Genomic DNA, 12,418 nt, shown 5'->3' on the forward strand with positions numbered 1-12,418 from the left:
CAGATGAAGAGCTGGATATGCATCTCTCTCTCACCCCACTATGTCCACTAATTTTCAGGAACGATTGTACACAAGTATTACTTGAGTATTGAAGTACCTGAGAAAGTGAGATTAAAAGCCTCTGGAAGTGTCCAGATGTGTCATTTCGTATAGCTTCCTCCAGAGTTTTCTTAAATTCTGCAAGACCAAAAGTCATTGTGCATATCTGCTCATTTCACAAGTGCTTGTACACAGTTTTACTACAAATCCGTGATTAAAGCCTCCAATGCCTGGTGGAGGCCTCTGATTTTTTTCCATTACTGTTATGAAAATGTGCTCTGCAGGGTGATCAGAAAAGGTAGAGTTACTGGGACTATGTCAAGCCTAACCTGTTTTGTAGGTCCTGCTGATTTCTCGAATGTGCTCATTACTGCGAGAAGACATTATTTCAATGAGACAGGCTTCATCTGTGCCAGCACCCTATATGCAAAGAAGAGGGGAGGAAAAAAAATATACACACGCATATCTTGGACACTCAGTTTCTTGGTATGATAATACATTACAGCAGTGAGCTATCTCCAGGTCAGAATTAAAACTAGGCAATTCAGAAGTCATTATTTTGTGTAAGAAATATTCCAGCTGAATAGTTCACATGTTGCTCATAATACAAACGTCCAGAACATAAATACATATTAACAGGCTCTTTTTCCCCGAGAAAACATAAGAGCCATGTTAAGGGCATTAATTAAGTACTTATAAAAGTATTTTAAAAGATATAATCATTTATATCAGATTTTATACAGCAAATTTTACACAGTTAATATTTCTTATAATGAACAATACTTGAGAAAGACTAATTTGATCCAATTCTGTTTCTGAGGGCAACTAATGTTTTTAAGTGTTGTTTCAACCCCCTGGCTACTTTGCTTATACCCTGCAACTGAGAACTTCTATGTAAACCTTGGTGCTGTGATTCAGGGATTTACATGTTTATTTCAGCTCATTTTTGTAAGGTTATCAAAAAAGTTCAAGAATTAACATGTTTAAAAATGGAACTATCTTGAGAATAAAGGTTGCAAAACAGTCTGGAAAGTTTCAATAATAAATAACCATCATTTCTATAATGCTTTCCATCATTTAAAGCATTCTATGTGAAGTCCTAGGTGAGATAGGAAACTATATCCCCATTTTACTCATGCGGGAAACCAAGGCCGAGGTTACATCCAAAGTTTTCACCCAGTAATTTTTGGTGCCCAAGTGACATATCTAAGGACCTGATTTTCAGAGGCACTGGGCACCCCAACCCAAAGGAAGCCGATGGGAGCTGTGGGTGTTCAGCAGCTCTGCTAATCAGGCCCAGCATGCTTCAACCTGGGCATCCGAGACTGGAAGAACCTCAAATCAGCAGCCAATCTGGAAAATGTTGGTCTAAATAACTTGCCTCCACCCACACTGCATGTTAGGGTACGTCTACACTTACTTCCTGGTTCGGCGGCAGGCAATCGATCTTCTGGGATCGATTTATCGCGTCTTGTCTAGACGCGATAAATCGATCCCGGAAGTGCTCGCCGTCGACGCCGGTACTCCAGCTCGGCGAGAGGAGTACGCGGCATCGACGAGGGAGCCTGCCTGCCGCATCTGGACCCGCGGTAAGTTCGGACTAAGGTACTTCGAATTCAGCTACATTATTAACGTAGCTGAATTTGCGTACCTTAGTTCGAAGTGGGGCGTTAGTGTGGACCAGGCCTTAGTGGCAGAATCAGGATTAGAACTCAGTTCCTGAGACTCACCAACATAGATCCTCTGCATAATGTTGTTTCTCTCTCTCTCTCTTTTTTTTTTTTATTAAAGAGAACCTTAAATCTATTTCACAGTTACACTTGGTCATTGTCTACTTGAGAGATGGGGCATAAACAGTCATTTAAGAGACACAATCCAAAGACAAGTTTTTGGGGAATTTAAGCACCCAACATGATTAACAAAAACTACATAATCTTAAAGGCTTAATTTCCCTAAACAAACCTTTATAGCCTCCTTTATTTCACAAACATCATACATGACGGGTGTCTTCAGCATTGCCAAGATTGTCTTCTCAAAGTTGCCTGACAGCTCAGATTTAAGGTCTTTGATCAAATCCTGATTGGAAATAATAATTTTTTAAAAAGGCTCAGAATCAGAGATATTAACAATTACTAGCACTAGATTCTTGCAGCTTACTGGGACTTTTTCACATTTAAGAAAAAGTAGCACATACACAAAATAAAATTGTTCCACTTAACGGTACTAATGGTAGCAACTGGCAACAACTTAAAAAAAAGAACTTTAAATGTCGTATACCGAACAAAGGGTCAAAATGAACAGTTAGCAAAGAGGACTGATGCTTTGCAGCCAAACTGGATTACAGGCTGGAGGTGAGGGAGGGTGGAGCCATACCTGCATGGGCTATGGTGGCTGCCCACCAATACCATCATTCCTTTATGCGTGATATCGACATCGGTTAATTCTCAGTGTTTTTTTTCAAGCATTGGCACTGGTTGGCCCATTGATAAAAGGCATGGCAGCAGGTAGTGGTTGGCTCTTAATGGTCTGTGAAATACTTGCCTTTCCATAAGCTGTTTTGAAGGACAGGATGATCTGCTGCCTTTGCTTGTTTGAGCGACTTCCAAGACAATCTATAATCGCCTGCTCATCAGTTCCTGTGAACACAAAGGGTGCATAACGTATGACATTTTAATGCTATCACATTCTATTAGGGTCTGATCCCGCTCTTACTTATGTCAGTAGCTAAATTCTAAATTCTTGACTTTAGTAGGAGCTGAATTGAACTCTTACTGCACAGCATCCCCAACGTATCAGATGGGACATTACATCAAATATTCTAGTTATATGCTCGGATTGTCAAATTATTTCCAGCACTAATCTCAACTGCAAATACAACGGAAAGAAACACACCAGACTCATAACATTGGTTATTCTTGTGGTCTCTCCCAGTTGATTACCTCAGATAAAGGTTTAGTTTGTTACAGGAAGGATAACAGTTCTGGAACTATTCCACTCTTTGCAAGTATAACAATGAAGAATGGCAGTGGTGGAGCAATGCTGCAATACTGCTTTCAACAGAAACTAAGCCCATGGACCACTCACCAAATCCTTTCATAGCTTTTCTCAAAACTTCTGCATCCCGCAGGGGGTCGAATCCTGGTGCATCAGTGATTGTGCCTCTCTTTCCAGACTAAGTCATGCCAATAAAAAGGATAACTGTTAGATACTGGATTAGCTAGAAAACTGGATTTCACATTATTAGTAACTTGCCCCAGTCACAGCCCATGTCAGAGAAGAAACGACGAAAATTACAACGGCATTTAAATGGTTTATTCATTTTATATTCAAACTATGTGGACATGTGGAAAAGAAAAAGCCTCACAGCATCTCGTTCATTAAGGTTTCATAAAGTGGTATAGGCAAATGGAAATATTTTGTTAGGAAAGGTAGATTCAATAAAAGGGATTTAAAACTCGCTTTAAAAATTTCATTTAGGATATTTTGCTAAAATGCGATTTAATGTCACCCAGTCTGTATTGATATTGTTGCTATCTGAGTAAGAGCTCTCTCTGGCCAAATCTCCTCCTTTGTCCATGATTTTATTGGACTTAGTTTGCTTCTGGTTTATGCAAAGGAAACATGCAGCAATTAAAAATTAAACACACTGAAATGCATCTTACTGTTCCAGGTGTGATTGTGGGCATCACAGATCCTGAATAAGAAGGCATAGAGGGATTCACAGCTGGGCCTGATGGATAACTTGGCATTGGCTGTTGCCCAGGTGGTGGCATGGGTTGCTGCCCTGGGTAGGTCATTGGCTGTTGCCCAGGCAGTGGCATGGGTTGCTGCCCTGGGTAGGTCATTGGCTGCTGCCCTGGTGGTGGCGGCATGTGGCTGCCTGGGTATCCTGGATAAGCTGGCATTCCTGCTGTTGCATTTCCTCCAGGTGGGGGGTACATTCCGTAAGAGGCTTGCTGTCCTGACGGAGGTTGCCCAAAGCCCCCAGGAGGGACAGGGGGATAGCCTCCAGGCGCAGGAGGATACATGCTTTGTGGTACATTGGCACCTCCAAAGGTTCCTGACAAATTAGAAGCCTGCAATGACAGATAATTAAAGCAATATAGATTAAGATGGATCAGGTGTTGACTTTCAGCTGTATACTTGGCACTGTTAAAAAATAAATAAATAAATAAATAACTAAATAAAGTAGAGAGTCACCTCCCCCAAGTCAGGAAAGGGAAGTGTATATCCATGTGTGAAAATCTCCTTCCCCAAAGGAAAGGGATTGACCAGCAACCATGGAGAAAATGAACCATTCTCCATGCATATCTGCTACTGTCTCTTCTTAAGTTTCTCTACCTCAGCCATCAGAACTGCAGTCACATAACCACAGCCTCTAGCTTTATAGACCAAATGCTCATACAAGCAGCACTAGTAACCACACCATCCTTACAGTTAAAAAGGTTATCAGATTAACACCAACACCAAAAAGCCAAACAAGGTACAGGTCAATTCCTTCTCTGATCATGGTTGTTTTACTGTAACAGCTGGGATTTACTCTCAGATACTGTGAGTAAAACGCATTTGCCCTCCTCCCTAGGGTATTTTATGTGGCAGACAGATAATTTATAAAATCCTCTGCAGCGCACTTGGGCATCTAGGGTAGAATCCCACAGAACTATCCTTCAGTGATCGCACCATGCTCTTGCAAAGTACTCCTTTTCCAGTAGCATAAATTAGACTAGAACAGGATGGTTCTAGTCAGTTTCATGCTGCTGGTGCTGCCACTTACTCTACTGAGAACACACTGCTAATTTCAATCTGTAGCTACCAAATATCTCCACATAATAAACACTCTGGAATGCACTTTGTGGTGCAAATGTTCACAATTTGCCCAAGTCTGTCGTATAAACAGAGAGACCAGGTGGGTGAGGTAATATCTTTTATTGGGCCAACTTCTGTTCGTGAGAGAGAAGCTTTTGAGCCACACAGAGCTCTTCCTCAGGTCTGGGAAAGGTACTGCCAGTGTCCCAGCAAAATGCAAGGTGGAACAGATGGTTTAGCATAAGTAGTTTGTACGTTAGGGACCATACAAGATAGAGTGGCTCCTTAATACCTCTGCAGTCTTAGGACAAAAAGAGGGGTTAGTGAGTTACAGATTTTTGTAATAAGTCATAAATCCGGTGGCTTCTTTCAGTCCACAATTTTTAGTGTCTAGCAGAATAATGAATTTAAGCACCCAGGCTTGTCTTTTGAAAGAGTGTAGGTTTCCTTTGAGGATGAGGATTGATAGGTCAGATCTACATTGATCACTTTGTGTATAAGCAGCATACAGTGAAAGCAGATTTATCAACAGTTTCAGCCTTCCTGCAGCTTCTACTTTGAGCACAAGAATAAAATAAAAATAAAGAGATAAATCACTTCTGTATTTTCCTAGGTCTACAAAAGTTACTTTCACCTTAATCTGTTACAAGGAGACACATCCGGTCTTAGAGAAGGAGTGTGGGAGACAAGGGATGAGACACTGTCTCACACTATGTAACCTCAGCTAAGACACTTGTTCACAGCCTTGCTCACTCAAACTTGCTGAAGAGTTAGGTAAAAAGCAGAACTTGGACTGAGTTTTCCAGTGTGAACCAATTAGCCATATACACCAACATTATTAGTTCTTTCCCTTCCTCTTTGCACTGCAAGAGCCACAATACCAAGCCAAGATTTAAAAACAAAACACAAAAAAAAACCTCCCTACAGTTAGGTTCCTAAACCCTTATTTTGTTGACTAAATTAGTGGCCTGATTTTCTTAAATGCTGAACTCCCAACAGCACACATTAGCCTCAATGGAAGTTATTGTATGCTCAGTACCTTTAAAAATCAGGCCATGAATTCAGCCACTACATTCTTCCCATTTTCCTCCCTTTCTGGAAATCTTGCCCCCAGAAGGTATGGAGCTTTGGGCTACTCCTGTATGTTCCTAGGCAAAAACACACAAACTGAAAACATACCCAACCCTCTCGCTGCTACGGTAGAAATACAGCTTGACATTGAAGTAAAACATATTTAAAATATGTTAAATGGAAATATACTCACCATCCCTGACATATAGTCTGGATTAAATTGATTGGCATAGTTGGCAACATTTTCCAGTCCAATTGGAGGTGGATTTGTAGGAGGATAGCCAGAACCACCCCAGGGATTACTACCTGAAATAATCAAACAGTCACCTTGAACCACAAAACTTAAATGATTTTCTACCCTATGCATTACTACTTGCATTTTTTACTGTAATATCTATTAAACATAGGCAGTTTGGACAAGAGGAAAATAAACTAAACTAAAAAAAAATGGTTACTTACCTTTCTGTAACTGTTGTTCTTCGAGATGCGTTGCTCATATCTATTCCAGTTAGGTGTGTGCGCACGCCACGTGCACGGATGTCGGAAACCTTTACCCTAGCAGCTACCCGTCGGGCCCCTGGAGTGGCGCCGAAATGGCGATCTATATAAGCCCCTGCCGGCCCGACCCCCCTTCAGTTCCTTCTTGCCAGCTACTCCGACAGAGGGGAAGGTGTGGGGGAATGGAATAGATAGGAGTAACATCTCAAAGAACAACAGTTACAGAAAGGTAAGTAACCGTTTTTTCTTCTTCGAGTGATTGCTCATATCAACTCCAGTTAGGTGACTCCCAAGCCTTACCTCGGAGGTGGGGTCGGAGTCAAGAAACCACAGATTGAAGGATCGCTCTGCCAAAGGCTGCATCATCCCGAGAGTGCTGGACGATGGCATAGTGGGACGTGAAGGTATGAACCAAGGCCCACGTGGCAGCCCTGCAGATTTCCTGGAGAGGAATGTGTGCCAGAAAGGCAGCTGATGACGCTTGAGCTCTCGTGGAGTGAGCTGTAACAGCAGGCGGAGGGACGTTTGCCAGGTTATAGCAAGCACAAATGCACCCGGTGATCCACGAAGATATTCGTTGAGAGGAAACCGGGGCGCCTTTCATCCGCTTTGCAATGGCGACAAACAACTGGGTTGTTTTACAAAAGGGCTTTGTCCGGTCTATATAGAAGGCGAGTGCCCTTCTAACATCGAGAGAATGAAGGCGTTGTTCACGCAGGTCAGCATGCGGTTTTGGGTAGAAAACTGGTAAGAAGATATCCTGGCTCACGTGGAAGCGGGACATCACCTTTGGTAGAAAGGCCGGGTGAGGTCTTAGTTGAAAGATGGTATAGGGCGGCTCACAGGTGAGAGTGCGTAATCCGGAGACCCGTCGTGCGGAAGTGATGGCCACTAGGAAGGCGACCTTCCAGGAGAGCTAGAGAAGAGAACAGGTGGCCAGCGGCTGGAAAGGAGAACCCATAAGGCAGGAGAGGACCAGGTTGAGGTCCCATGCAGGCACGGGTGACTTCGTTGGGAGGATGGATTTTCTCCAGGCCTTTAAGAAAACGTCGCACGACCGGATGTGCAAACACAGAACGCACCGCTGCGCCTGGGTGGAATGCAGAAATGGCCGCAAGGTGGACCTTAAGGGATCCAAAGGCTAGGTGCTGGTCCTTTAGGGACATCAGGTAGTCCAAAATGCATGAAATGGAAGCCTGGGGCGGGGGTACCTGCCGCTGAGCGCACCAGCTGGAAAACCTCTTCCACTTCGCCTCATAGGTAAGTCTAGTTGATGGCTTGCGACTTTCCAGAAGGACCCGCCATACTGAGTCCGAACAGACGCATTCAGCCTGGTTCAACCACGTATCCTCCAGGCCGTGAGATGGAGCGACTGGAGGTCCGGGTGAAGAAGACGACCGTGGTTCTGGGATATGAGGTTGGGGTCGAGAGGAAGACGTAGGGGAGCCTGAATGACAGGTCCAGCAGAGTCGGGTACCAACACTGACGCGGCCAGGCAGGGGCTACCAGTATTACATCTGCCTTGTCCCGGCGGATCTTGAGGAGCACCTTGTGAACCAGCGGGAACGGTGGGAAGGCATACAGCAACTGGCCCGACCATGTGATCTGGAAGGCGTCCGCTAACAAGCCTGGGCTGTGACTCCGGAAGGAGCAGAAGGCTGGGCACTTTCTGTTGGTCCGCGAAGTGAACAAGTCGATTCGGGGAAACCCCCAGGTGCGGAAAACGGAATGAATGATATCCGGCCGTATGGACCATTCGTGAGTCAGAAAACGCCTGCTCAAAGTATCCGCCAGGACGTTCTGGACGCCCGGCAGGTATGAGGCCTGAAGGTTGATGGAGTGGACTAAGCAGAAGTCCCACAGAGAGAGGGCTTCTTGGCAGAGCGGCGATGACCGGGCTCTGCCTGGCTTGTTCAGGTAGAACATGGCCGTGGTGTTGTCCGTTAAGACTGCTACGCAGTGACCCCGCAAGTGGGGAAGAAAGGCTTGGCATGCAAGGCAGATCGCCCTGAGCTCTCTGATGTTGATGTGCAGCAACAGCTCGCTCTCATGCCATAAGCCCTGCGTTGTCAGGCTGCCGAGGTGGGGTCCCAATCCCAGGGCTGACGCGTCTGTAACTAGAGTCAGAGTGGGTTGGGGGGGGATGAAACGGGACCCCGGCACCCACTATCTGAGGGTCCAGCCATCACTGCAGGGAGTCGAGTGTGTACTTCGGGACTGTGAGGACCATGTCTAGGCTGTCGCGTCCCAGTTGATAGGCAGACGCCAGCCACGCCTGAAGCGGCCTGAGCCTGAGCCTGGCGTGTTGCACAACGTATGTGCAGGACGCCATGTGACCCAGCAGCCTGAGACACTGCCTTGCTGTAGTGGTCGGAAACTTGCAGAGGCTGGTAATTATGCCTGCTATAGCCAGGTGCCGTGCCTCTGGAAGGAAGGCTCTCGCTTGGCTTGCGTCCAGGACTGCTCCTATAAACTCTATTGTTTGAGTAGGGGCGAGGACAGACTTGCTGAGGTTTACCATGATGCCCAAGCGAGTGAACGTGTCCAGGAGTAGGCGTACCTGCGACTGCACGTGACGATGAGACCAGCCCCGTATAAGCCAGTCGTCCAGGTACGGGAAGACGTGTACGTGGTGTCGGCGGAGGAAAGCAGCCACAACCGCCATGCGCTTGGTAAAGACGCGGGGGGCTGTGCACAAGCCAAACGGGAGGGCTGTGAATTGATAGTGCGTCTTGCCCACCACGAAATGGAGGAAACGTCTGTGAGGCAGAACAATCGAAATGTGTAAGTACGTGTCTTTCATATCGAGGGCGGCATACCAGTCTCCCGGGTCCAGTGAAGGGATGATAGTGGCTAAGGAGACCATATTGAACTTCAGGTTGACGATGTACTTGTTGAGCTCCCTGAGGTCCAGAATAGGTCTTAGGCCTCCCTTTGTCTTGGGTACAAGGAAGTAGCGGGAGTAGAAACCCTTGCCCCTGAACTCCTGAGGAACTTCCTCCACTGCCCCCAGGGCGAGGAGGGACTGAACCTCCTGGATGAGGAGTTACTCGTGAGAAGGGTCCCTGAAGAGGGACGGGGAGGGGGGTGGGAGGGCGAGTTGGAATGGAACTGGATAGAATATCCCGTTTGCATCGTGCGGAGGATCCAATGGTCCGAGGTAATATGGGACCAAGCATGGTAGAAATGGGATAGATGATTTAGAAAGGGATGACTGTCCTGGGTGAGAACTGGTAGTCCGTCCTCTGGCGCACCTTCAAAATGGGTGCTTAGGGCCCGGGGGTGGCTGACTGTCCTTGGCCTTGTCCAGAGGGAGGAAGAGACGGCCTATGTCGGGAGTATCTGTTTCTCCGACGAGAAGGGTCCTGCCTCGGTCTCGGAGGGAAAGGACGTTGCTGTGGCCTAAAGGGCTTCCTCTGGGTAACCGGGGTATGTATACCTAAGGACTTAATGGTGTTTCTGGTGTCCTTTAAGGTATGCAGGTGGGAGTCAGTTTGATCTGCAAACAAGCCCTGGCTATTGAAAGGGAGGTCCTGGATGGTATGCTGGACCTCAGGCGGGAGGCTGGAGGACTGAAGCCAGGCATTCCGCTGCATAGTGATTCCAGACGCCAGGGTACGCGCAACCGCCTCCGCAGCATCGAGGGAACCCTGGAGGGAAGTCCTAGCAACCAGCTTACCCTCCTCAGCAATGGCCCCCCCGTTCTGTACAAGCCTCTGTTGGGAGAAGATGATCTTGGAACTTAAGGGCCGCAGACCAAGAATTAAATTTGTACCTACTGAGGATCGCCAGCTGGTTAGCGATCCGCAGCGAGAGACCCCCAGTGGAATAAACCTGTCTCCCAAAAAGGTCCAGCCGTTTCGCGTCTTTTGATTTGGGAGCAGGCCCCTGCCTCTCCCTGGCATTTACTGCATCTACCACCAGCGAACATGGGGCAGGGTGGGTAAACAGATACTCGTAACCCCTGGTGGGAACAAAGTACTTTCGTTCCACCCCTTTAGCTGTGGGGGGGATGGAGGTCATGGTCTGCCAGAGGGACTTTGCATTATTCTGTATGATTCTGTTCATGGGAAGGGCCACCCTTGAGAGCCCTTCTGGGCCTAGAATGTCCACCATGGGGTCCTCATCCTCCACAGCCTCCTCAATTTGGAGGTTCATATTGAGGGCCACGTGCCTCAACAGCTCCTGGAAGACCCTAAAGTCCATAGGGGGTGGTCCAGATGTGGATGTGCCAGCCACAGCCTCGTCACGGGAGGATGAGGATGACTCCACCGGCAGGACAGGTGCGCCTGGAACATCCTGATCAGATGTGGGGGGCTCCTCCTGTGGAGCTGGGAGTAGCCTCTGTCGGAGGCGCTGGATCCACAGTTTGGTCTGTGTCAGGAGGAGGACGGCTAAGGGTTGCCTCAGGAGGCCTGGTGCTCGAGCGAGACGGTGGCCGAGCAACTGGGGGAGTGCCCTGGGCTTGATGGTCTGCCCAGGGTGTCCAAAATTGCCACTGGGGTTGCCAGTGGGTCGCTGGAGGGACTTGTCCAAGGCTTCCTGGGCCATAGCGAGGGATGTCCGAGACCCCAGATGCTCTCTCCGACCTGCCAGAAGGAGATCTGAACCGCGACGGCCAAGGGGGTGGTAGTGCGGGAGTGGATCAACGCAGGCACCGAGTCTCTTGGCAGATGTGGGTCACGTGGTGATCGGCGCCGTGAGGCTGATCATGACCGCGACCGGTACCGCGATGGCAAGCAGTGCCGAGCCGGAGAGCGGTGTCACCGTGGCAATCGCTGACCCGGGGATCAGGAACCCGCAGCTCGTCAGACCAAACGGTGCCGCGAGGTCACAGATCGAGATCTGGACCTCGAGCGGGACCATGTATGCGCAGTCGAAAATTACCTAGAGCGTGAGCAGCTCCAAGACCGCAGGACCAGCGCCGCGAGTCATCCGGTGCCATGAGTCAGACCGAGACTTGGGGCGCTGCCGGGACTCAGAATGGCGCCGGGACTTCGAGTGGGACTGAGATGCTGGTCCGGGGGCTGGCAGCTGGAACATCATTGGCTTGCCCTTGGATGGCACCGGGACCTGAATTGGGGCTGGTGTCGGGGCCGGAGGCACCGGAGCCGTCATCTCTATGAGGCCTCTCGCCACCTCAAAGGTGTCCGGCGTGGAAGGAAGAATGATCTCTTCCACTTGCACCGTCTCGTGTGGAGGGGTGGTCTGAAGAGATCGAGGCATGGTGACTTGATCAGAGGTCTGTCCAGGGTTTTGCACCGCTGAGCCCGTGACAACTGTCTCAATTCTACGAGAAGGTCCTCCCACAGCTTGATTCTTGGCAGCAACTGGGGAATGGGAGTGGTGCCAAGGTGGGCGTTTTTGCGGCCTGGGAAAACGCCGGTCCCGAGATGAGCGCGGGATCTTCTGCGGTGCCGGAGCCGGTACTGCTGGAGGGGCACTCCGCACCGAGGCGCTTGGGCCCACGTCTTGAGAGGGCCGCAGGGCCGACTCCATGAGGAGTTGCCTAAGGTGGAACTCCCTCTCCTTACACGTTCGAGGTTTGAATGCTTTACAAATTTTGCACTTGTCTGCTTGATGGCTCTCCCCCAGACACCTGAGACAGGAATCGTGGGGATCACCTGTGGGTATGGGCCTGCTGCAAAACTTGCAAGGCTTGAAGCCCTGAGACGGCATGCCCCAGGGCCCCGCAGGGCAGTCGTTGACAAAACCACCCTCTAAAAGCTAAACTACGCTTAATACTATAAAAGAACGATTAACACTTACTAACTATTTACAATGAAGATAAGAGAGAACACTAGGGATAAGTGGAACACTTGAAAAGACAAGAGACCACTGTTCCAACAACCATCACATGCGGTAAGAAGGAACTGAGGGGGGAGTCGGGCCAGCAGGGACTTATATAGATCGCCATTTCGGCGCCACTCCAGGGGGCTCCCCAGCCTGCCTGACAGGTAGCTGCTAGGGTAAAGGTTTCCGACATCCGTGTATGTGGCGCGCG

At 48.5% G+C, this 12,418-nt stretch overlaps 1 protein-coding gene across 1 annotated transcript in view; it reads right to left on the reverse strand.

Annotated features, from left to right (window-relative positions):
• The window catches only part of LOC112105527 (annexin A11), a 64,463-nt gene that overhangs the window by 14,044 nt on the left and 38,001 nt on the right, over positions 1–12,418 (reverse strand). Inside the window, exons 3-9 of the mRNA XM_024198365.3 lie at positions 6,110–6,222; positions 3,702–4,115; positions 3,124–3,211; positions 2,581–2,675; positions 2,002–2,115; positions 369–459; positions 98–177 (exon numbers count right to left, since the gene is read on the reverse strand). Of these exons, the coding sequence (XP_024054133.2) occupies positions 98–177; positions 369–459; positions 2,002–2,115; positions 2,581–2,675; positions 3,124–3,211; positions 3,702–4,115; positions 6,110–6,222 (995 nt within the window). The remainder of the gene's footprint in view (positions 1–97; positions 178–368; positions 460–2,001; positions 2,116–2,580; positions 2,676–3,123; positions 3,212–3,701; positions 4,116–6,109; positions 6,223–12,418) is intronic.

This window comes from Terrapene carolina, unplaced genomic scaffold, assembly GCF_002925995.2.
Source record: "Terrapene carolina triunguis isolate 2854851 unplaced genomic scaffold, T_m_triunguis-2.0 Scaffold148, whole genome shotgun sequence".
NCBI lineage: Eukaryota > Metazoa > Chordata > Testudines > Emydidae > Terrapene > Terrapene triunguis.